Genomic DNA, 25,385 nt, shown 5'->3' on the forward strand with positions numbered 1-25,385 from the left:
TACAATTTTATTTAAAAAAGAAAAGAACCTTTAAAAAGGTTAGCTAGGCCTAGGCGCTAGGCTAGGATTGGTCAAAAGTTAATCATGTGATATGCTCGTACATAAATATGGCGGGAACGTTAGACTCTAACTCTAACTTAAAGTTTAAACTGTTACTACACAATCGCTCTATAAAAATGTTTTAAACTTTGTGGGTTTTTTTGGACTTCTCCTTGTTTCCTTGATTTTGCTACAGTATCATTAATTATGGCTTATCAACAATTTTATCAGAACATCAGGGAGTACAATTTTATTTAAAAAAGAAAAGAACCTTTAAAAGGGTTAGCTAGGCCTAGGCGCTAGGCTAGGATTGGTCAAAAGTTAATCATGTGATATGCTCGTACACAAATAAGCTCAATTTAATCTGCTTTGGGGTTCACTACACGCATCGCGTTTTGGGAGGAATTGTTTTCTTGGTACAGTCTGCGTGTCAGGCGAAAAAAAAACCTCATAGTTTGTCCAAGAATTCATTGATATTTAATATCTAAGTTATCAACTAAGTTGAACCAATGATTGTTGTTCATCTCAATATAGAAAGGAGAAAGCCATTTTTTTAATATGGCATAACAGGCGGGGGCAGGGGGTCAAGCTGCCCCCCCCCCCCCCCTGGCGGAAGTTCACCGGGAAAATAAAAAAGAGGAAAAATAGAAAAGGGAGGGAAAAAGAAAGAAAGAGAAAGGGGAAGTAAAGGGGAAAAGTGAAAGAAAACGAAGAAAAATTATTTATAAAAATGGAAAAGGATTAGGAAACCGGGAAAAGGAACGACTGAAAGAAGAACATTCCGAAATAGGCCTATGTAATGCAATAGCGTGATTAGTAAGAAAGGGAAATCGAAGGTAGAATGGAATTAGCCAAAAGCTAAAAGCTAAACTGGAAAACGAAGAAAAGGGACACTAAAAAAAAAGAACTTAATAACACGACCGGGCTGCCGAGGATTAAAAAGAAAGAGCGGGAAGAAAGATGGACTGCATACAACTGCATTGTGTTATATGCTTGCTAAATTTTATGCAACTAAGCTACCGGGTCTCTGCCCCAGACCCCACGCAGTAGGGGATCTTTATCTATAACCTTCAAATGGCTCTATAACGCCCCCTGTATAGGGACCTTCCTATCCATCATATATAGCTTTACGTTCAATCACTGGCATACAGGCGCGGGGGGTATTTGGTTCCACACCCAAGGGGAAATAAAATAAATTATAGGAGACAAAGTAATGAAACGAATAGAAACAATGAAATGTGTTATTTGCTGAATGTATGGACAAATCTATCACGTAATTAGAATTTAATTTCAATGGGCATTTTTAACAAATTTTCCCACATTGCTGTGTTGTGCCACCTCAAAATATTTGTTTCATTACGCAACTGGGTTGAATAAATGTGTTGTATAAAAGCTATATTCTGTATATACCCACGATTTGATTAAAATAGGGGCAATCTGCGAGGTTTAAAATGGCTTTGATAACAAAAAGTTCCGGGGGCTCCTCCTCGGAATCCAACCACATAGCACTGCCGTATATGATATGGAAGGGTAGGGCCAAGACCCCAAAAGTTCTACAACCAAGAACAAATAAAGGGAGGAAGGAAAAGCAAAAGAAAAGTGTCGGATATGATTTTATTTACTGAATATAATGTCAAAAATGTCTCAAAGTTAGATTCTGATGAAAGGATGATTTTTTTTTCTCGCTCGCTTTGCTCGCTCGGGTTTTTTTTTTTTGCTTGTCAAATTTTTTCGGGTAGGAAATATCCTTAATTTGTGGTTGAAAACCTTGTTTTTTTCAAAATTTTCCTCCGAAAAATGAACCCCCCCCCCCGTTTTGGGAAAAAAAAAACAAGTATTGGAAACAAAACGATACTCTTGGCAAGTGTTCCCTGAATTGAACCCTTAAACAAGTCACGGTACAGCGATATTTTGATTATGTCACGGACGTCGGTTTTACCTTTACCTACATCATTGAGTTTAGTACGGCCCAACCTCCCACATCTCGCGCAAATCGTACTCTAAACACGTAGTGTTGACTGTTGGGGCAAAAAGTACATCCTTTATAAGACATTTTAGTCTTAATTTTTTTGTAGCCTCGCAAATTTGACCCTAAACACGTAGCTTTCCTATATAGCGAAATAGATACCCTTTTTTTCATTATTTTAGTTTTTTTGACACCCTTGTTACGTAACGTACGTAACGTGCCCTATCTTGAAAAAGACATCCTTTTTAGGTTTTTTTTTTGGTCGCGCATGGTATCCACTCGTCAATGTAAGCGCCCCCCCGGGTTTTCTTACAAATACCCCCCAAAAATGAAATACATAATCTGACTGGGCGTTCCGTTCTCCTACACTTTAAGGGGCAAGCCCAGTAGGCTCATAATTCACAGGACATCTTCTACCAGACCGAAATTAACTATATTCTTACAAATACCCGATAAAAAATATAAAAAACATAATCTGACTGGGCGTTCCGTTCTCATACATTGTAAGGGGCAAGCCTATATAGTAGGCTCATAATTTACAGGACACCATCTCCCAGACAGATATTTCTTATACAAATACCAACAATTAAAAAAAACTACTACATAATCTATATGGGCGTTCCGTTCTCCTACACTTTAAGGGGCAAGCCCAGTAGGCTCATAATTTACAGGACACCATCTCCCAGACAAAAATTAACTATATTCTTACAAATACCCGAAAAAAAAATATAAAAAACATAATCTGACTGGGCGTTCCGTTCTCATACATTGTAAGGGGCAAGCCCAGTAGGCACATAATTCACAGGACACCATCTCCCAGACAAAAATTAACTATATTCTTACAACCCCCCCCCCCCCAAAAAAAAAAAAAAAAAACATAATCTGACTGGGCGTTCCCTTCTGCTACCCTTTAAGGGGCAAGCGCAGTAGGCTTATAATTCACAGGACATCATCTCCCAGACAAAAATTAACTATATTCTTACAAATACCAAAAATTAAAAAAATAAAATAAAAACAGAATCTGACTGGGCGTTCCGTTCTCCCACACTTTAAAAGACAAGCCCAGAAGGCTCATAATTTACAGGACACCATCTCCCAGACAGAAATTAACTACATTCTTACAAATACAAAAAAACACATAATAATCTGTCTGGGCGTTCCGTTCTCCTACACTTTAAGGGGCAAGCCAGTAGGCTCATAATTCACAGGACACCATCTCCCAGACAGAAATTAACTACATTCTTATAAATACCAAAAAGAAAAAAAACATAATCTGACTGGGCGTTCCGTTCTCCTACACTTTAAGGGGCAAGCCTTGTAGGTTCATAATTCACAGGACACCTTCTCCCAGACCGAAATTAACTATATTCTTACAAATACCCGAAAAAATATAAAAAACATAATCTGACTGGGCGTTCCGTTTTCATACATTGTAAGGGGCAAGCCTAGTAGGCTCATAATTTACAGGACACCATCTCCCAGACAAAAATTAACTATATTCTTACAAATACCAAAAATTAAAAAAATAAAATAAAAACAGAATCTGACTGGGCGTTCCGTTCTCCCACACTTTAAAAGACAAGCCCAGTAGGCTCATAATTCACAGGACACCTTATCCCAGACCGAAATTAACTATATTCTTACAAATACCCGAAAAAAATATAAAAAACATAATCTGACTGGGCGTTCCGTTTTCATACATTGTAAGGGGCAAGCCCAGTAGGTTCATAATTCACAGGACACCTTCTCCCAGACCGAAATTAACTATATTCTTACAAATACCCGAAAAAAATATAAAAAACATAATCTGACTGGGCGTTCCGTTCTCATACATTGTAAGGGGCAAGCCCAGTAGGTTCATAATTCACAGGACACCTTCTCCCAGACCGAAATTAACTATATTCTTACAAATACCCGAAAAAAATATAAAAAACATAATCTGACTGGGCGTTCCGTTCTCATACATTGTAAGGGGCAAGCCCAGTAGGCTCATAATTCACAGGACACCTTCTCCCAGACAAAAATTAACTATATTCTTACAACCCCCCCCCCCAAAAAAAAAAAAAAAAAAAACATAATCTGACTGGGCGTTCCCTTCTGCTACCCTTTAAGGGGCAAGCACAGTAGGCTTATAATTCACAGGACATCATCTCCCAGACAGAAATTAACTATATTCTTACAACCCCCCCCCCAAAAAAAAAAAAAAAAAAAAACATAATCTGACTGGGCGTTCCCTTCTGCTACCCTTTAAGGGGCAAGCACAGTAGGCTTATAATTCACAGGACATCATCTCCCAGACAGAAATTAACTATATTCTTACAAATACCAAAAATTAAAAAAATAAAATAAAAACAGAATCTGACTGGGCGTTCCGTTCTCCCACACTTTAAAAGACAAGCCCAGTAGGCTCATAATTCACAGGACACCATCTCCCAGACAGAAATTAACTACATTCTTATAAATACCAAAAAGAAAAAAAACATAATCTGTCTGGGCGTTCCGTTCTCCCACACTTTAAAAGACAAGCCCAGTAGGCTCATAATTCACAGGACACCGTCTCCCAGACAGAAATTAACTACATTCTTATAAATACCAAAAAGAAAAAAAACATAATCTGTCTGGGCGTTCCGTTCTCCCACACTTTAAAAGACAAGCCCAGTAGGCTCATAATTCACAGGACACCATCTCCCAAACAGAAATTAACTATATTCTTACAAATACCCCCCAAAAATATAAAAACATAATCTGACTGGGCGTTCCGTTCTCATACATTGTAAGGGGCAAGCCTTGTAGGCTCATAATTTACAGGACACCATCTCCCAGACAGATATTTCTTATACAAATACCAACAATAAAAAAAAACTACATAATCTATATTGGCGTTCCGTTCTCCTACACTTTAAGGGGCAAGCCCAGTAGGCACATAATATTCACAGGACACCATCTCCCAGACAAAAATGAACTATATTCTTACAACCCCCCCCCCCTCCCAAAGAAAAAAAACATAATCTGACTGGGCGTTCCCTTCTGCTACACTTTAAGGGGCAAGCCCAGTAGGCTTATAATTCAAAGGACACCATCTCCCAGACAGAAATTTACAACATTCTTACAAATACCAAAAAATTAAAAGATAAAAAAATAAAACAAATGGCCCGTATTCTGAAGTCAGGTTTAACTTAAACCATGGTCTAATTCTGTACTGAAATTATGGGAGCCAAATTTCTAACATTCTGTTTATGTTGTATATTTCTTATGTTTACTATTTTGTTTTCTTTAGCTTTCATAATGATGAAAAATACTTCAAAATACTTCAGTTATCATTCCCAGACAATTTTTGGGTGTCATATGAGTTAATAAATTAAATGTGCACTGTTAGGGATTTGTGCCCTAATCGGCTCTCCATAGTTAAACCACAACTTTAAACCAGGGTTTAATTTAAACCCGAGTTCAGAATACGGGGCAATCTGACTGGGCGTTCCCTTATGCTATACTTTAAGGGGCAAGCCCAGTAGGCTTATAATTTACAGGACAACATTCTTACAAATACAAAAAAACCATAATAATCTGTCTGGGCGTTCCGTTCTCCTACACTTTAAGGGGCAAGCCCAGTAGGCTCATAATTCATAGGACACCATCTCCCAGACAGAAATTAACTATATTCTTACAAACCCCCCCCAAAAAAAAAAAAAAAAAAAACACACACACACACAATCTGTCTGGGCGTTCCCTTCTGCTACACTTTAAGGGGCAAGCCCAGTAGGCTCATAATTCACAGGACACCATCTCCCAGACAGAAATTAACTACATTCTTCCAAATATCAAAAAGTAAAAAAAACGTAATCTGACTGAGCGTTCCGTTCTCCTACATTTTAAGGGGCAAGCCCAGTAGGCTCATAATTTACAGGACACCATCTCCCAGACAGATATTTCTTATACAAATACAAACAATTAAAAACACTCCATAATCTGTCTGGGCGTTCCCTTCTGCTACACTTTAAGGGGCAAGCCCAGTAGGCACATACTTCACAGGACACCATCTCCCAGACAGAAATTAACTATATTCTTACAAATACAAAAAAAAAAAAACATAATCTGACTGGGCGTTCCGTTCATAATTCACAGGACACCATTTCTCAGACAGAAATTAACTATATTCTTAAAAATACCAAAAATAAAAAAATAAAATAAAAACAGAATCTGACTGGGCGTTCCACTCTCATACACTTAAAGGGACAAGCCCAGCATGTAGGCTCATAATTTACAGGACACCATCTCCCAGACAGATATTTCTTATACAAATACAAACAATTAAAAACACTACATAATCTATATGGGCGTTCCGTTCTCCTACACTTTAAGGGGCAAGCCCAGCATGTAGGCTCATAATTTACAGGACACCATCTCCCAGACAGATATTTCTTATACAAATACAAACAATTAAAAACACTACATAATCTATATGGGCGTTCCGTTTTCATACATTGTAAGGGGCAAGCCCAGCATGTAGGCTCATAATTTACAGGACACCATCTCCCAGACAGATATTTCTTATACAAATACAAACAATTAAAAACACTACATAATCTATATGGGCGTTCCGTTCTCCTACACTTTAAGGGGCAAGCCCAGCATGTAGGCTCATAATTTACAGGACACCATCTCCCAGACAGATATTTCTTATACAAATACAAACAATTAAAAACACTACATAATCTATATGGGCGTTCCGTTCTCCTACACTTTAAGGGGCAAGCCCAGCATGTAGGCTCATAATTTACAGGACACCATCTCCCAGACAGATATTTCTTATACAAATACAAACAATTAAAAACACTACATAATCTATATGGGCGTTCCGTTCTCCTACACTTTAAGGGGCAAGCCCAGCATGTAGGCTCATAATTTACAGGACACCATCTCCCAGACAGATATTTCTTATACAAATACAAACAATTAAAAACACTACATAATCTATATGGGCGTTCCGTTCTCCTACACTTTAAGGGGCAAGCCCAGCATGTAGGCTCATAATTTACAGGACACCATCTCCCAGACAGATATTTCTTATACAAATACAAACAATTAAAAACACTACATAATCTATATGGGCGTTCCGTTCTCCTACACTTTAAGGGGCAAGCCCAGCATGTAGGCTCATAATTTACAGGACACCATCTCCCAGACAGATATTTCTTATACAAATACAAACAATTAAAAACACTACATAATCTATATGGGCGTTCCGTTCTCCTACACTTTAAGGGACAAGCCCAGCATGTAGGCTCATAATTTACAGGACACCATCTCCCAGACAGATATTTCTTATACAAATACAAACAATTAAAAACACTACATAATCTATATGGGCGTTCCGTTCTCCTACACTTTAAGGGGCAAGCCCAGCATGTAGGCTCATAATTTACAGGACACCATCTCCCAGACAGATATTTCTTATACAAATACAAACAATTAAAAACACTACATAATCTATATGGGCGTTCCGTTCTCCTACACTTTAAGGGGCAAGCCCAGTAGGCTCATACTTCACAGGACACCATCTCCCAGACAGAAATTAACTATATTCTTACAAATACAAAAAAAAAAAAACATAATCTGACTGTGTGTTCCGTTTATAATTCACAGGACACCATTTCCCAGACAGAAATTAATTATATTCTTACAAATACTAAAAAAATAAAATAAAAACAGAATCTGACTGGGCGTTCCACTCTCTTACACTTTAAGGGGCAAGCTCAGTAGGCTCATAATTTACAGGACACCATCTCCCAGACAGAAATTAACTACATTCTTACAAATACAACAAAAAAAAACATAATAATCTGTCTGGGCGTTCCGTTCTCCTACACTTTAAGGGGCAAGCCCAGTAGGCTCATAATTCACAGGACACCATCTCCCAGACAGAAAATAACTACATTCTTATAAATACCAAAAAGAAAAAAAAGAAAAAAAGAAAGCAAATGGCCCGTATTCTGAAGTCAGTTTTAACTTAAACCATGGTCTAATTCTGTGCTAAAATTATGGGGAGCCAAAAATTCTAACATTCTGTTTGAGTTGTATATTTCTTATGTTTATTATTTTGTTTCCTTTAGCTTTCATAATGATGAAAAATACTTCAGTTACAAAATACTTTAGTCATCATTTCTTGGGTGTCATATGAGTTAATAAATTGGATGTGTACTGTTAGGGATTTGTGCCCCAATAGGCACTCCATAGTTAAACCACAACTTTAAACCAGGGTTTAATTTAAACCCGAGTTCAGAATACGGGCCAATCCGACTGGGCGTTCCGTTTCGTCCTTCTATACACTTTAAGGGTCAAGCCCGGTAGGCTTATAATTCACAGGACACCCTCTCCCAGACAAAAATTAACTACATTCTTACAAATATCAAAAAGAAAAAAGAAAAAAAACATAATCTGACTGAGCGTTCCGTTCTCCTACACTTTAAGGGGCAAGCCCAGTAGGCTTATAATTCACAGGACACCATCTCCCAGACAGAAATTAACTACATTCTTACAAATACCAACAAATAAAAAAACTACATAATCTATATGGGCGTTCCGTTCTCCTACAATTTAAGGGGCAAGCCCAGTAAGCTCATAATTCACAGGGCAACATCTCCCAGACAGATATTAACTAACATTCTTACAAATACCAAAAATTTACATATACTTATATGTACATGTATAATTTCTCTCATATATGTACTGTATTTAAGCAATAGCTTTGATCTATAGCTTTGGCATGGCGGCTTGTCATTGTTTAAAACCTACTTACACCCGACAAAGGAAAATAAAATTGGTACGGTGTCGAAAATTTGTTTATCTGACGGTCAGAAACGGTCTAGTGTTTAAGGCACCGGCGTTCAAAGCTCGGGGCCCGGGTTCGATTCCCGGCAGAGACATTTTTTCCAAAAGGGCAGGTGGCTCTGGGGAACCTTGATTTAAGCAACGCCTACCATTGCTCTCCTCATTCATTTCTTTCACACCCACACACACACACACATACAAATGTATGTATATATATATATATATATATATATATATATATATATATATTATTTGCAATTATATAATGCGCCAAACATTTTGTGGGGTGCATATAAAACATCGCTTATGGGCCAACATTTTCTTTAAAATTGTGAGAGAGTAATAATTAAGACTTTTTCAAATGAAAATCTTTGTTTTGTTATACATTTTTAAATGATATCATATTCTAAAAGGGATATCATATTTTACCTATTGTTTTTTCCATTTCATTGCTTTTCTTGTTTGTGGAACACTTTTATAATGTTTTAAAGGGGTGTGTCCTCCTAGCCCCCCCCCCCCCCATCTATCCATCAGTGTGTGCGTTTGTGAGGGTGCGTGTGCGCGTATCCCCCAAAATGCAACCTTCCTGGATATTGTAAAAGAATATTGAGAGTGAGCGAGAAAAAAATCAACTCTCTTGTCTTGATTCCATTGTATAATATATAATTATAATCATTAGAAAATAAAAATGAGGATATTATTAATAACTATAGATTTATTTAACGAATATCATCACACTTCTCCCATCCGGAAAGTTTGAGGATGCATTCCCCAAACCCCCATGCCCCCCCCCCCCCCCCCCCGCTGTCTACACTCCTGCCCCCTATCATGGGTTCTGAATATATTTTAAAGCAGTTTGAATATTATGCGCTCCCTCTTATTACAATTAGAAACAATCATTCATGGGGAGGGGGGCTTGTATTAGTCAGTAAGCCTATATAGTCTCCCATCCTCGTTCTGACCATGACAGACAATGAATGACCAATGCCAAAAATTCCTCAAGCCACCCCCCATAAAAAAATATTGTCTAGTATAGTATAATATAGTACAGTATAGTATAGTATTTATTTATTTTCCGTATAAAAAAACACACACACAAAAATGCAAAACGGATGGATATCCCATATTCAGTTTAGTCGACATGACTATACTGTTCTTCCATGTGGTCCATATTATACCAGGATGACGCCAGTGACTTTAACGGATGTATTATCTGATTAATAATCAAAACCATATTTAAAAGACCAAAGTTGCTTAAATCATAGAAATCATGAATGATCAATAAGTTCTAACCATACTTTAATAGGCCTACCCGTGACGCAGTGCAGTAGACGCGTAATGGCCAAATTCAGGGGAGCGTTTTATCTAAGGACTTGTCGGACGTTTTATTCGACAAGTACTGTTTTATCCGACAGCTACTATGGTAACAGTGACTCTCAGCCAATCATTATCAAGGAAAGATGTCAGATCTGACAACTTGTCGGACGAAAATGTTGATGAAACGCCCCCCAGATGTCCATGAAAGATTTTGCGCGGGAGTGGGGCGACCGCCCGCCGGGAAATGTGGGGGGGGGGGGTTAGAATGCAGCAGAGTTTAAGCATTTGAACTACATTTTAAGATGAATATACGCAACAGTAGTATTAATCATCAGGTTACCCCCTCCGAAAAATGTGGGGGCGATACCCATCCCCGAGATTGCGCCAGTGTCTTGTATGTCCAAGTATACTTAACTGATTATTATTCATGTCTGATAAAGGTTCATTTGTTACTTTTTCCAGCAGAATTGATGAATGACTAAAACTAGATCACAAATAGTGCCACCAAATCAATTACTTCATGGCAATCTGGAAGAAGAATAAGAAGGCCTAATAAATATTTTTGTCAGTGCCATTTATTAACTTTGGACGTTAATTATTATTCTTGTAAAATATTGTCACCATGGTCTCCATGTATATTTTTTCTGAAACGATAATAAGACTAAATTCATAAACATCAAATAATTTCCCATTACAAGGGCTTCAATATACAATATTTTCGTCTAAATACAGATCCATAAAGAAATCAATTGTCTAAAATTGTAAAATAAACTTACTGAAATAAAGAGCATTTTGTGCAATGTAGTTTTCAAAAATAGAAATGAAACCATACTTACTTGCGTAGCCTATATATACACGACAACAATACAATAAACGGGTGTGATTTGGTAATGAGAAGCGGCAATTCACCTCTGTTCTTAATTGATAATACAGGGTCCTCATCTTTTTCACACGCACACACTCTCTAAAATTGAAGTCATTTTGGTAAACACCGTTTATAATGTGTTATGATTAATGCCGAGGTAAACACACACTTGATACATTACCGGCAGATCCACAGATGTCAAAGACAGAGAGAACACGAACCTCGTAGAGAGGATGGGTGAGAGAGAAGAGGATCACTGACTGACTGGATTAGCTGTCATATGCGAGTCTACTGAATTCAAAAGTCCCGGTTTTAAACTGATACCAGGAGTGAGCTTTTCATGAGACACGTTGTGATTTACATAGACAAAGTGGGTACCAGCCAATAGGATGCAAGGATATGGCTGTAACACGGTTATTAATGAAAATCTGTGAAAGACCTTCAGATAATGATCGGATACCTTTGCATTGAGTTTGACCACTGGACTCGTTAAATTCAATCGATAAGGCTTTCATTTAAATTGTCAGCTTAACCATTTATGCTAAAAGTGCTTGGACATCACAAGTTCAATAGTAGAACGTGTACCACAGTCAGTCACAATTATGGCGAAACCAACGCAGATTAACAAACAGTGGCGTATATACAGATGGGGGGACTACAGCTTGCCCCCCCCCCCCAAAAAAAAAAGAATCACTACTAAAAAAAAAAGTTAAAGGGAAAGAAAAGGAAAGAGAGAAGGGTGAAATATGATATTATTTTCTAAATATTATGTCAAACTCTATCACAAAATTTGATATTAAAATGTAAAAAATTTCAAATTTTTCATAAATTTTGCCCATTACGCCATATCTAGCCCCCTCATATGCCAATGAACAGTAGCGTAATAAGCAAAAAATTTGAGGGAGCTCGATTTGGTGTATTGCGTGATTTAAAAAAAAAGTTGCGAGAGAGTGAAGCGAGCTAGCAAAAACTTCGACATTTTTATTACAAAAATCCAAGTTTGTGATAGATTTTTACATAATATTAAGAAAATAATATCGTATTTCACCCTTATCCCTTTGCTTTTCTCTTTTTTTAACTTGGTCGTGAAAAGGTCATTATAGTGCATTATATTGAAAAACAAATAGACCAGTTCTTTTTTCCATTCTGTGCATGATCAGAAGAAGGTCTTGCATGGTGATTTAATATTCAATAAGATAACCAATAGACTTTGATTTCTTGACTATTCATGAATTCAACTTGATTATTCATAAATTCAACTTGAACTTGGGGGCACGATTACTCTCCCGCTACTTTAAAGTCATACATTATAATGCTATAAAGTTTATACTGCTATCCCCCGAGGGGGGTCACTCTCCACATGGACTGCTACCCACCCGTGTCCGACAACCTCGGAAATGCACCCTAAATGGCGCAACTACATTAACTAAACTTGCAACCCTAAATGGCGTAACCCATGAGAAAAGCCACCCTAAAGTGGCGTGAACAGGGGAAATCCCCTAATTTGATACCCTAAGTGGCATATATACGTAAACTTTCGATTAATTCGATTACTTTGATACCATACTGATGACTGATGTTAAATTGAAGGACAAGTCTGGGGGACAAGTCCAACCCAACAAAAAGTTGGTTTGAATAAAAAGAGAAAAATCCAACAAGCATAACACTGAAAATTTCATCAAAATCGGATGTAAAATAAGAAAGTTATGATATTTTAAAGATTCGCTTAATTTCACAAAACAGTTATATGTACATCCTGGTCGGTATACAAATGGAGAATGATGACGTTATCCACTCACTACTTCTTTTGTATTTTATCATATATGAAATATTCTTATTTTCTCCTCATTGTCAAGTGAAAAAAATATTAATTCCTCCCTGAACATGTGGAATTAGCATTGTTTAATACCATATGGTTAAGCCAAGTTTGTCCTCATTGTCAAATCTGTAAAAAAACGAAATATTGTATAATTCAAACAATAAAAAACAAAAGAAATAGTGAGTGATGGACATCATCGACTCTGTCATTTGCATGTCACTGAGTTGTGCATATCACTGTTTTGTGAAAAATAGCAAAACTTTAAAATACCATAACTTTCTTATTTTACATCCAATTTTGAAGAAATTTTCAGTGTTATGCTAGTTTGATTTTTATCTATTTATTCAAATCAATATTTTTCTGGCCAGGGTGGATTTGTCCTTTGATGTTCAATACAACAGGTATAGACCTAAATGCATTTTCTGGAGTTATTACCTTACCTTACCTTACCGCAAATACTGGAAGAATGCTGAATTAGCAGTCGAGCTTCCAGGTCTATCTTCTAATTTTGTCAGCTTCCTTCATGCTTCAATAAGTTTCAATAAGTTTAAGGAGGCAGTGGGGCAAGTTGGTGAAAATTGACTTCTCATATCCAGTTAAGAGTAGTGGGAATCATAATGCTTATCTTTCCAGTGTCGGTCTAGCCTGATTTTGAAGGTGTCTACGTGGGAGCTTCAACTACCTCAGCTGGGAGAGTAAGGCCATCATGATCCTCTCTTAGCCACTTTGAATAGCCATCTTTTAGCCTAAATTAATGAATTAGAAAGTCAAAAAGGGGCCTAAGCATTCGATCCTAGCAGAATCTTCGTCGGATGCAAAATGACAAACATATAAAGTGGAACAACCATAATATAGACCACAAACAAGCTACAGCAACACTAGAAACAAGGAGACAAAAGGGGCATTAGTGAGTAGAGAAGACCAATCAGGTTAGTGAAGGGGATGAAAGAAAAGGAGTAGGCAGACACAAAGGGAAGTTAGTGTAAGTAAGGCCAGTAAAAGACCTCAAGCCAAGAGGGATTAAAATAATGAGGCAGGCAACATCAAACAGGATCTGGAACAAAACAGTGATAATGGGATGAAAAACAAGAGAATTAGTGAGAGGTGGGTCAAACAGGTTACAAAGAAAGGCTTAATAAACTGGTGCATAAGAGTGGGGAAAAAAAAAAGAATGGGGAACAACTGATAATGTGCAAAAGACATATAAGTATATATAATAAAGCATTAAACAAACTAAGAGAAGAAGGTAAGTGTAAATATGTATCTATAAGTGATATGTATATAAATATATCCAAAAAAGAAATGTATATGAAAAAATGTATAAATACACATATGGTGTAACTGATAGTGTAATCCGCTAGGTGTGACGGGAAAAAAACATAAGACTATATAGTAGGAAAAAACAAACAAAAAAACCTGTATATGTGTAAAAGAGGAAGCAAATTGCCTAAAAAGGTAAAAGCAAATATAGAAGAGAGGGGGTGTATTATGAAGAAACCATAGTATACATGTAAATAAGCAAATGTGGTAAATCTAAAAGAGGTGAGTGGAGAAAAAACAAATATATATATATATATATAATAATTATTATATCGCCTGAATAAGGAAGGAAAAATTGGAGCTGAGCTTGTATGAGATATGGGAGGAAAGTAGAGTAAGAAACTATAATGTAACTATTCAAAAGAGCTGAGGGGAAAAATTATATGTATATATAAATTGAAAGTGGATAGGAAAGAAAAATCAGTCGTTCCCCTCTTGGATGTTCAGGCCATGAGGTTGGGTGGTGCGAAGTCGTCTCATCCAGAGCTTCTCCCTGCTAGTACGGACTGAGTCAGGACGGGTACCTAAAGATTCGATGCCCTGTAGCATCATGTCAGTGATGGAGTGGTTGGGGAGGTTAAAATGGCGGCCAACTGGAGTGTCCAGCTTTGCTGTGTTGACGGTGGATCTGTGCCCGTAGAATCGTTTCTTGAGTGTGGTCTTGGTTTCCCCTATGTATTGTACCCTACAAACTCTGCAAGTGATGAGATATACAACATTAGTGGTAGTGCATGTGATGTTGCCCTTGATTTGGTGAGACAGGCTGGTAGAGTTTCTTTTTTGGATATATTTATATACATATCACTTATAGATACATATTTACACTTACCTTCTTCTCTTAGTTTGTTTAATGCTTTATTATATATACTTATATGTCTTTTGCACATTATCAGTTGTTCCCCATTCTTTTTTTTTTCCCCACTCTTATGCACCAGTTTATTAAGCCTTTCTTTGTAACCTGTTTGACCCACCTCTCACTAATTCTCTTGTTTTTCATCCCATTATCACTGTTTTGTTCCAGATCCTGTTTGATGTTGCCTGCCTCATTATTTTAATCCCTCTTGGCTTGAGGTCTTTTACTGGCCTTACTTACACTAGCTTCCCTTTGTGTCTGCCTACTCCTTTTCTTTCATCCCCTTCACTAACCTGATTGGTCTTCTCTACTCACTAATGCCCCTTTTGTCTCCTTGTTTCTAGTGTTGCTGTAGCTTGTTTGTGGTCTATATTATGGTTGTTCCACTTTATATGTTTGTCATTTTGCCTCCGACGAAGATTCTGCTAGGATCGAAAGCTTAGGCCCCTTTTTGACTTTCTAATTTACTCCATTGGCTCTCTTTTATTAGATAAGCAGTTTTCAGCAGCTTCTTTTTGCCATAAATTAATGAATGAAAGCGAAAAATGTTGCTTGCCTTGACTGACTAATGCATCACTTACTATTCGTTTTACCAATTCTATCAAAACTTGAAAAAGTGGAATCCATTTTCCATACCAGTTAACGTGTTGAAAAATACATACATTAATTAAACCTGTATCTTCTTTTTTATTGATAATAAAAAACAAATCAATATATGAATCAAACAAAAAAAGACAAAAACAAAAACAAAACCCAGCATTACCAACATGCATGGGGGGAAATCTGTCCCCAAAGGCCCAAAGGTATAGGAAGGAAGGGGGGACCAGGGGCTGGATAATTTGACAAGCAAAAAAAAAAGAAAAAAAGAGTTATCACTCAAAAAATACATGTATTATTTCGATTGTGAATGATGTATTTTCTCCATCATTAAAGACCAAAAATAGTAGGGGGACATTTGATATTGTGTCTCCAGCTATTATTTTTGGTAGGGAGACGCGTCCCCCTGTCATATATAAATTTATAAATCAATTCAACTGGTCTATCCATTTTTCCATTTCATTGAAAGAAATTGAAAGAAATATGATACATAAAATAAATTAATAAATAAACCACACCAACACAAAAATTGAATTAATCCATATTCCCTGTCCTTCAGATCCCCTGAACATCCCCCCCCCCCCCTCCCCCCGGTACGTTGTAAGACACCGTTTTTAGCCCTGAAATCCGATTTCTCTAAGATACCGTAGACAGCAACCGAACAACAAAACTAAACTATGGCGCTATCTTGGTTTCAAGATTTGTCTTTTGTATCAAAAACTGCTGTTGTTATTGGAACTAGTGCATCAATAATCGGTGGAACATACATCCTTTACAAACGATTATTTCTTAGTGGCACAACAGGACCTGGAGAAAGTACTCGAGAAGATGTAAGCCCGGTTGTGAGTCGTAATTACTAATTACAAGCAGCAAACTTGAAAAATAATATGTGGGCACGCATTAAAAAATCGGGGGGGGGGGGGGGTTGTACCGTACCTAGTTGTTCTTGTTGTGTGTCCGGACAGTCGATTTTAAACAGTCATTTGAAAACGTCAATAAGCAAAGTTTCATCAATTTTTAGTGCTAAGTCTTAGGCAATATTATAGAGAACCAAACTGAAAAAAGTTGCATGAATTCATATTTTTTGTGTGAAAGGAATCGGGTTTCTAATTTTTTTATTAAAGTTTCCGGTCACCGGCTAGCCAGGAGGCTCCAGACCAAGAGAGTAAAAATAATTTACTAACGTATGCTTACTCTCTACGGAGCCAGGGATTTCGTTCTGGGGGAGGGGGGTACTCGACCAAAAAAGTGGTAGGTATGTGCCGCGGGCGAGACAAAAACCGGGAGCCTTGGTCTTGGAGCAGGCTTATTGTACAGTTGTAAAAAGGAGCTAGGGTCCTCGGAATTAACGGGCTTCGGAACTACAAATGTTTGTGAAAACGGGGGTCCGCGGCACATACCCACCACGCATTATATACTGAGTGCCCTCCCCTCTCGGGATTTCGTCCCGTTCATGTGTGTGTACCGCTAAAAAAAATTGAAACTTTCGCCCCCGAGATTTCTACATTCCTCCTAAAACTACATGTAGTAAAAGATCTAGGTCTAGCCCACTCAAGGGTTCATTACCATCCTGCCTGTTGGGAATCAACAGATAGGACTATGGTATGCCAATGCTGTACACAGCACACAATTTAAAAAATCATTAAAATATCACTTTTGTGACCAAAAATATGAATTTCCATACAGTTGCACTTTATTTTTCATTAGTAACTTGGGAGTAATTTTTGTATTCACCAGAGCGCTAGAAAACTTGAATTTTGGGCATATTTTTGTGTACACCCTCTATTGGTGGTAAGTAATAGGGCAAGATAATTGTCATTTTTCAATCTCTATTTTTAATTAAGAAAAAATAATTCAAAGAATCAAATTTACTTAAGAGCCAAGTTATATGATGAATAGCTGTAATGGAAACTGACAGTGTCAAAAAATCAAGCATTTGTCCCAAAGAAATAAGCCAACCATTGCCAACCTTATTTCACCACACAGGGAGTAGTAACAGAGAACAAGGTTATATCATAATCTTGTTCATAGAATGAGTGGGTCTAGCCCTAAATCATGTAAATGGGATGCAACTTCATTTCCGACATATTTTTATGATATTGATTTCAATTTTAAACAAGAATTCATTAAAAAGAATGAAAAAAATATTTTGAAAAGACAGGAAAAACTTGCCACCGCGTTTACGTCACTATCTTGTTTTCTTTGTTTTTCGCCAAGACGAACATGCAGCGAAGAAACAGGTGAGCAGACAGATCTTTGGGTGCAAACTTCAGTCCATATCAAAACTACGGCGAAGCAATGTCTGAAAGAGAATTTGACAATGACATTGAGATCAAGCCAAAATACAGCCGTTCCGATCAGGATATTCAGAAAATAGACATATTGAACTTGAAATGTGACAGAGAGACTTAATTGCTACATGGCATTTGCAACAATTATTGGTGGGGAAATTTGCGCAAGTCAGCCAGTGCAAAACTGCACAAGCGCCCCTGACTCTTATTCTTAATTATAGTTGATCTCGCCAAAGTAGCCCACAAGTTCATATCTTAATTTGTGGTTTATTTTGCATCATACTTATGAATTGTTTGTGTAATGCCCAGCCCAGTAAAACGTCCCTCTTTGATTCAGAAGGAACTATATAACAGTACCAGTAATGTTGAATCCAATTGAGACTGTACAAAAATCGTCACATGATGTTTGACAAAATGTATGATGATCTCATGAATTATTTTTTCTGACATTCAGCTCAAATGGCGCACTACATGTAAATAAAGATCAAACTTGGAATTACAGTACATGTACAATGTAAATCATGCCAGCCAAGAAGGCTGACATGTTGAAGAAAGATAATACACCTACATATAACTGTAATATAATGGTTGATGTGTATTGTTTCATCAAATATTGATATCTTTACTTCGGTAGATCACACACCCTGAGAAGAGAGTGTTGGTACTTGGATTAGATGGAGCAGGGAAGAGCAGTCTACTCAAATGTTTAAGTCACCAAGAAGGAGATGGCAAACTTGAGCCAACAGAGGGCTTCAATGTTATGTGTATTCAAGGAAAGAATACAACTCTCAATGTATGGGAAGGTATGCTCATTTACTTATTATAGGTATTATAGAAGGTAGATTTTTTTTAAATATTATTTTGTGGTTAAAAGTAGTTCCAAAAGAGGAGAAAACTCAGAAAATTGAACTTGTTTAAATTATGGCTACACAAGTTTATTATTATTTGGTTTGGGTTTTTTTTTCTTATGATTGCGCAAACAGCATCTTATTATTTTCTCCTTTTTCATGGGACCCGTCGTTCATTACAGATTGTGAGTTGCATATTGTTGTTCGGTATATTACTGCCAGGGGCCAAAACCGTGTACAAAATCATAAAAATGACTATCTGATTATGATATTTTGCATGGTCAGCCCCCCCCCCACACTTTCAAAACTGTTCCACTGCCCCTGATTGCTACTCATAATAGAAATGCACATGTAGCTTGTACAATGTTTTCTGGTTATTGTGGAATAAGAAATTTTATCATCCAGAACGGCATGTGAGGATTCCCATTACTATGGGCAACAGGGAAGAATTTCCTTTTTGTGAACTCTGACCCACATGCCACTCTGTCTTTTCTTTCTCTTTATTTTAGATCTTTATATTGTATGTACATTCTTAAGGTTGAATAAGTAATGAGGATAATAACAATGAGTATAATCTATTACTGTATTATTAACAGAGCTTTTAACATGTCAACTGCAGACAAACAAGAGATTTTTTTTTTTTAAAGCCTAGTCAAAATAATTTGAAAATAAGGTGGCATCTAAAAAAAATCCCTGTCGTAATTACAGAAATGTAGAATGATTACTCTCTAATCGCTGTATCCACCAGGGGCACTCACATTGCTCCTACTTCAAATCTTTACACTGACTCCTTGTAAAAGCAACATATTTCTTTCAAGGTTTCCATTATGTGCATGGTTCTTTTCTGCAGTACCTCATTTCATTGATTAAAAGCTACACCCCTTCAACGGAGCTACCAAGTAGTACAGATTTTTCGTATTTACTACTGAAAAATGAGAAGAATAATGATGGTTTTAAGCAAAATACTGATTTCTAAAGTTTCAGTTTGATGTGTTTTCCTCTGGCATTTATTTGAAAATACTGATTTCCAAGGTTACCATTATACTGATTTTCAGCTTTTACAATACCGGTACTGAAATGTTCTTGTTCAGATTAGCAGCCCTGCTTCAAGATCCTTACGTTCCTCAACTTCCAATTCTCTTGTTACACCCAGTTTCCTAAACCTGAGGGAAAGATCATTTGTCCAATCTTCCTTTATATTAAGTTATGGAACAGTCTCCCTTAAGACATTAAAACATGGTTAACTTATGAAACTTCAAAATAATGCCTAAAAACATTTTTCTCTAATTCTTTCAATTTCCTTTTAACATTTCTTGAAAAGCTCCTTGAGCACTCTACATAATGAACTTGGCATGGTGCAAGTCCAATTTATCATAATTATTATTATAAGACTACATGTATGAATAATGATTTATAACAATAAGCATTTTGTTTATTTTGTTTGATGTACAGTTGGTGGAACCAAGAATGTGAGGTCATATTGGGATAACTTCTTGCAGGGCACAGAGCTTCTCGTCTTTGTGGTAGATTCAGCCGATGAAGTCAGGTTTCCTGAAGCCAAAGAAGAGCTTCATAAACTCCTTAAAGACGGACGTCTAGAAAAGGTTCCTCTTCTGGTTGTTGCAAACAAACAGGTGAGAACATTAGCCAGGTTTTATTCATTTAAAGTTTTGAAAATTCCTAGTCTCCTTGAATTTCAAGGTAAAGTCTAGGTTACATTTGGTCTACAATAAATATACAATACCTGTAAACTTATCTTAACCCCTGGAAAATATGACATTTTGTTTGCAAATGCACAAGGAAAGTCGTTTGTAATTTCTGGCAAAAGGCATGTTATTGAATTAATATCACATAACATAGGTAGGAGCTGCTCACAAAATTAAAATGCTAAATCTCTATAACTCCTTTTAGTCTTAAACCAATTTTTGCAAAATCTTCAAACTTTTTATTTTGCATATCTCTGCTTTTATCAAAACCAATTTCCTCTTAAAGCCTGATTTACCAATGAAATTCCAAAGAAATTTTCTGTTTATCATATAATAGTATTATGATACCAAGTATCAAGCACAATATGCATATATTAGCTGCGTTATATAAATGGACCATATTATCATAATGATTTATTTTATTAATTTATTTTTCTAGGATCTACCAGGGGCCAAGAAAGGAGGTGACTTTTTAGCAAGTTTAGACCTTGTCCTTCCCCTCAAGAGCAGAGATGTTCATCTTCTAGAAGTAAGCTCTTCAGCAGAGAAAAAGAGTGCAAACATGTCCGAAGTCTTGGATCTCATGTCCGTCCTCTCAAAAAATTAGTATTCCAAAGGAATCCCATTGTAATTTGATAGCACAATATCTATGCTCCAGTGAACATTGCTCTGTGACAATCTTTAAATCCTTATAAAGTGTTTAAATGTGGCCTTTAAGTTATGTGCACTAGTGGTCACATTTGTTGTACAATTTATGTACTAAAAATCATTCTACTTTGGCTCAGTAGTGAACACACAAAAATGAACTGACATGATTGAAGTTTAATTGATGAACAATTGAATAAAGTTGGTCTGGCATGCTATATTTACACATTTAGACAAATATCAAATTTTGTAATGAATTTTGACTAAAGAATTCATCATAACATATCTCTTAAAAACTTCCCCTCTTTGCATATTAATTTCATGTCAAACTATTTTTTCAAGGTATGATTATGATAAGGGACGGTCTTTCCGTTTAGGATGGAATAGCTAGGCATTATGATAATCTACAAATCGCAATGCATTTAGAAACAATCATGTGGACTCATATGCCTCTAAGGAAAGCCAATTGTCATATTTTTACTTCGCAACAAGAGAGTTATCCATCATTTCCTGACAACCTATTGACCACATTTTTTATTGAAATTCAAATGGATTTGATTTTACAAATAATGAATGTTTATGAGTGCAATGGACAGGATACTTCATGAGGGAAAGAAAGATTAAACTCAGCTACTCTGTGCGCCTTGTTGATCATTCATTTCATCTTTCACCAAACGAAGTATTCATTCCATTGCACGAATGATAAGAACATTCATTATTTGGTTTATATGACACCTAAAAATTGATTCTTTTTCATATGAAATTTATGAATTTCGATACACAATATGTTCATGCAATGCGAGCTTGGTCTGTTGATTGTCATGTATGTACAACACACGCGCTGCAAACACGAGTGTTTAATACTTGTGTTGCCTGGGGTCTCGGTGCGCGTGTGCAATGGAAATCATATGGATTTAAAATTGCACAGACAATGACGTCATTGGGCTGAATGATTGATATCTCAACCAATCAAATGACAAGGATCTATGTAGGTGTCAGATAATATGTCCTATTCCATCATACTTTGTCCAGATTGTAGGCTGCATAGGAATGCAGGATTAACATCAGTATTTATCCTAGGTGACTACCGCTGTACCGGTGTGTCATTTATTATGTTTTACTCATTGAAAGTTATAACAACTTTCTATTTGAGATGGCCGCAAAATCAAGTGTGAAAATGAATCAGGTCTTAAACCAGTTTATATGTCCAAAAGTCAATAGACTGTCTGTAAAACGCATTGTAATCACAACTTCCTCTTTAGAATTGAGACAGCATTGCTAAATGTTTATGTGGTTTTTACTTTGTTTAACTAAGCTCTAACTGCTCTGCTTTCAGTATTAAAACTCATTCAAAATATTTGATAGTCCCTTAGGCATTGAGTAGTTTTCACTGGAGCAAAGGTCACATGACCTGTCACATGAGCTGTCACCTGTTAGCAGCACATTGTAAATGGTACTTGTAAGTATTTGTACAGAGAGTTTTCTGTTCTTGTTATTAATGCTTGGCATGGAGTTGTTAATTTAAATAACTGAATTAAATTCAGTTGGTCTGGCTTGACTTTATTTATTTGTACTACCTTGGTGTATCTATGTTTCATAATAATGGTAATAATTGAATTTTGGTGTCATTTTAAAAATAAATAATTACATTCCTCTTCATGTTCATGTATTTGTCTCTGATATGCTTCATGGAGTATTTCATTAGAGATATGCATATTTCTATTTGACAATTCAATTTTAAAGAATTCTTCACACAAGCACTCACTCAATACCACGTCTCTTCCTATTCTCCTTTCCTTTGTTTGAGAATGATTTTGTTTATTTTTTTTTCTTTTTACTTCTCAGTAATTCTACCTCTTGTTTCTGTCTTCCCCCTTCAACTTCACTATCCTCCAAATAAATAGATATAAATATATTACATTCATACTCATAGTCTTTTTAGAGTCAATGCAAAAGATTTTACTCCTTCAAGGCAGAGTGTACTAAGATTGGAATTGTTAGTTAGGTTCCCAACATAGCTTGCAACATTTCTGGTATATCATGAAAAATTATAATTACTGTTTTTATTTCTTCAGGCATTAATTCAGAACAGTCTGTTCATGTAAAAGTGTGACTGATACTACAGATAATTGCCACATAGTCCATTTACTATTTTGTCTAATATCCACTTGGTCCAACTCCACTTAGTCTATATTATTAGATGAATATTTTGATAAACTAAATATTCATATGATAAAATGTGAAAGGTATAAGATGGTCATAAGTGGAAATTAGTTCATCTGGGCAATAGACTGGATGACAGTCTTGCAAAGTGAACATTGGATCAAGTGGGAACTAATAGTAGATCAAGTGGAAATAGCCAAGATGGCATCATACAATGTTTAGACCATACATGTAGATGTGGGATGAAGGGAGTAACAAACATCCATTATAGCTTGTGTATCCATCATCTTGGTCCTAGTTGTATCATATGCGATGATGTCGGTTTGTTGCAAATGCATTGGTAAAGCTCCTTTGGACACAGTACTTTAACATCTATGACATGCTTGTAGAGAACAACCCTTATTCAAAGTTTGTAAAAGCTAGTTTTAATTGCCCTAACGAAGCAAATGAGTGTAATTATTGACTTATTACAGAGTAAATCTTACATCTCTGTCTTAAAACATAAGTTTCTGTGTGTTTTTTTATTATTATTTTTTTAATTTTGGTTCTTCCATTGTTTACCTACCACTGAATTGCCATGGTTGTGTAACACAAGTCTTAGTGATTGACCTTACAATCAATTCCTATTGTCAATGTACATTTTGGTCAATACAATCAATCATAAAGATTTGTTTTATGATCATTGCTAAGGTTTGTGTTACAGGGCCCTGATCTTACATACAAATATCAGGGCCCTGTCTTACGAAGAGTTACGATTGATCCAAACCATCTCAACTGTATGGAAAGCCATTTCATACCTTAATTTTTTCTACAGGAAATTTGCACAATCTCCTTGGTAAAGAAAGAGAATCACACTGGATCTTTAAGAGAACGATGGATGTAAGAACATACATGATATCTAGTAAAAACTTTGAGCAAATGTGTATTTTAGATGTTGACATTGCTGGCCGTCCATAGTTGTGGTTGATAGGATCAATCGCAACTCTTTGTAAGACAGGCAGTCACAAGGCTGCTGGGTAAAAGATCTTCTATAGACTTTATGCATGTGACTCAGCCCTAGACCTACGCCCAGCAAAATGTAGCCTCGAGGGTAGTTCACCACTGCTTTAGAGTGCTCTGTACTTGATCACCTTTGATTTCAGTGAACCTACATTTAATAAAATCTATTTTAGTATTATTTTCAAGAGAAGTTATCATTTTGAATTACATTTTGTTCTTTACAGGGTTAGATACATGTGGTTAGTTGAATTACTGTGTGTTTGTATTATTTGTATTGCAAGTAATTTTCCTCCTGCTTGTGTTAAATAATATTTTGGAGAAAAGACGAGTCAAAATAACTTGTCTGTTCATTTCTGACCACTTACTGTATCCTACGACAATCATTTTGCACATGATATTCTGATGTTATGAATACATGTATACACCTGGTCATTCAGATGGTTTGGTGACCATGTGTAATACAAATTGATTTGAGTTGTGTCTTGTTTTGCTCTTTTTGGAAGGGATGAAAGTGATGAACTACATGTAATTTTAGCACCTTGAAATAGCACTTGTACTCAAAGATGACAAAAAATACACTGTAGATATTAAATCATCCGTACTTGTACAATTAACTGTTTCAATATAAGTAAAATTGAATGTTGTGTACATGTATATACATGTGTGTTTTGAATATTCGGTGTAAAAAAAATAGAAATTATGTATATCAGATATCTATTTGATGTTTTGTACATGTATGTATTAAAAGTTATTAAAACTTTCATTCAGTCTGAAAATGTATTGTTTCAGGAGTTCTCGATCTTAATGTGAAACCAGTTGTCCCTGTACAAAAAGAGTTGAAATTGCAAAATTCAGTATTCATCAGGTGAAGTAAAAAAAAATTGAGTGATTCAATCAAGGTCAGTGTTGACCTTGTGGTGTTGGGGTGTATTTATACATTACAACACTGTTAATGGAATACCTTCAAGTCTCACTTGACATTGAGCTATCAATGAGTTTGGATCATTTTTTTGTAAACTCAGACCGACTGATGTTGGAGCTGGGGAAAGGCAACCTAAATTGTGCTTCCAACACAAACCCTATCACTGAACTTCATATCACCATCTGTGGTAGCTAAGTGTTCATTTTT

General features: G+C 36.2%; 1 protein-coding gene across 2 annotated transcripts; it reads left to right on the forward strand.

Annotated features, from left to right (window-relative positions):
* The first annotated feature begins 16,211 nt into the window (after window positions 1-16,211).
* LOC129273347 (uncharacterized) lies at window positions 16,212-25,019 on the forward strand. 2 transcript variants are annotated; one of them, XM_064107559.1, is made up of 4 exons: window positions 16,212-16,434; window positions 18,530-18,698; window positions 20,196-20,377; window positions 20,889-25,019. In XM_064107559.1, exons 1-4 carry the CDS (start codon window positions 16,282-16,284, stop codon window positions 21,054-21,056), a joined length of 672 nt encoding a protein of 223 aa, XP_063963629.1. In that variant the 5' UTR covers window positions 16,212-16,281; the 3' UTR covers window positions 21,057-25,019. The 2 variants fall into 2 exon arrangements, with proteins under 2 accessions (XP_063963629.1, XP_063963628.1); XM_064107558.1 differs by having other exon boundaries at window positions 16,234-16,446.
* The last annotated feature ends 366 nt before the right edge of the window (window positions 25,020-25,385 follow it).

The sequence above is a fragment of the Lytechinus pictus genome, chromosome 12 (genome assembly GCF_037042905.1).
Source record: "Lytechinus pictus isolate F3 Inbred chromosome 12, Lp3.0, whole genome shotgun sequence".
Taxonomy (NCBI): Eukaryota; Metazoa; Echinodermata; class Echinoidea; order Temnopleuroida; family Toxopneustidae; genus Lytechinus; species Lytechinus pictus.

Bases quoted from the DNA above. Each gene is read 5' to 3' on its own strand.
- LOC129273347 (XM_064107558.1), top strand. From the start codon at position 16,282: ATGGCGCTATCTTGGTTTCAAGATTTGTCTTTTGTATCAAAAACTGCT. The intron at 16,447-18,529 runs GTGAGTCGTAAT...TTACTTCGGTAG, and splicing joins GAGAAGATGTAAGCCCGGTT to ATCACACACCCTGAGAAGAG. The intron at 20,378-20,888 runs GTGAGAACATTA...TTATTTTTCTAG, and splicing joins TGGTTGTTGCAAACAAACAG to GATCTACCAGGGGCCAAGAA.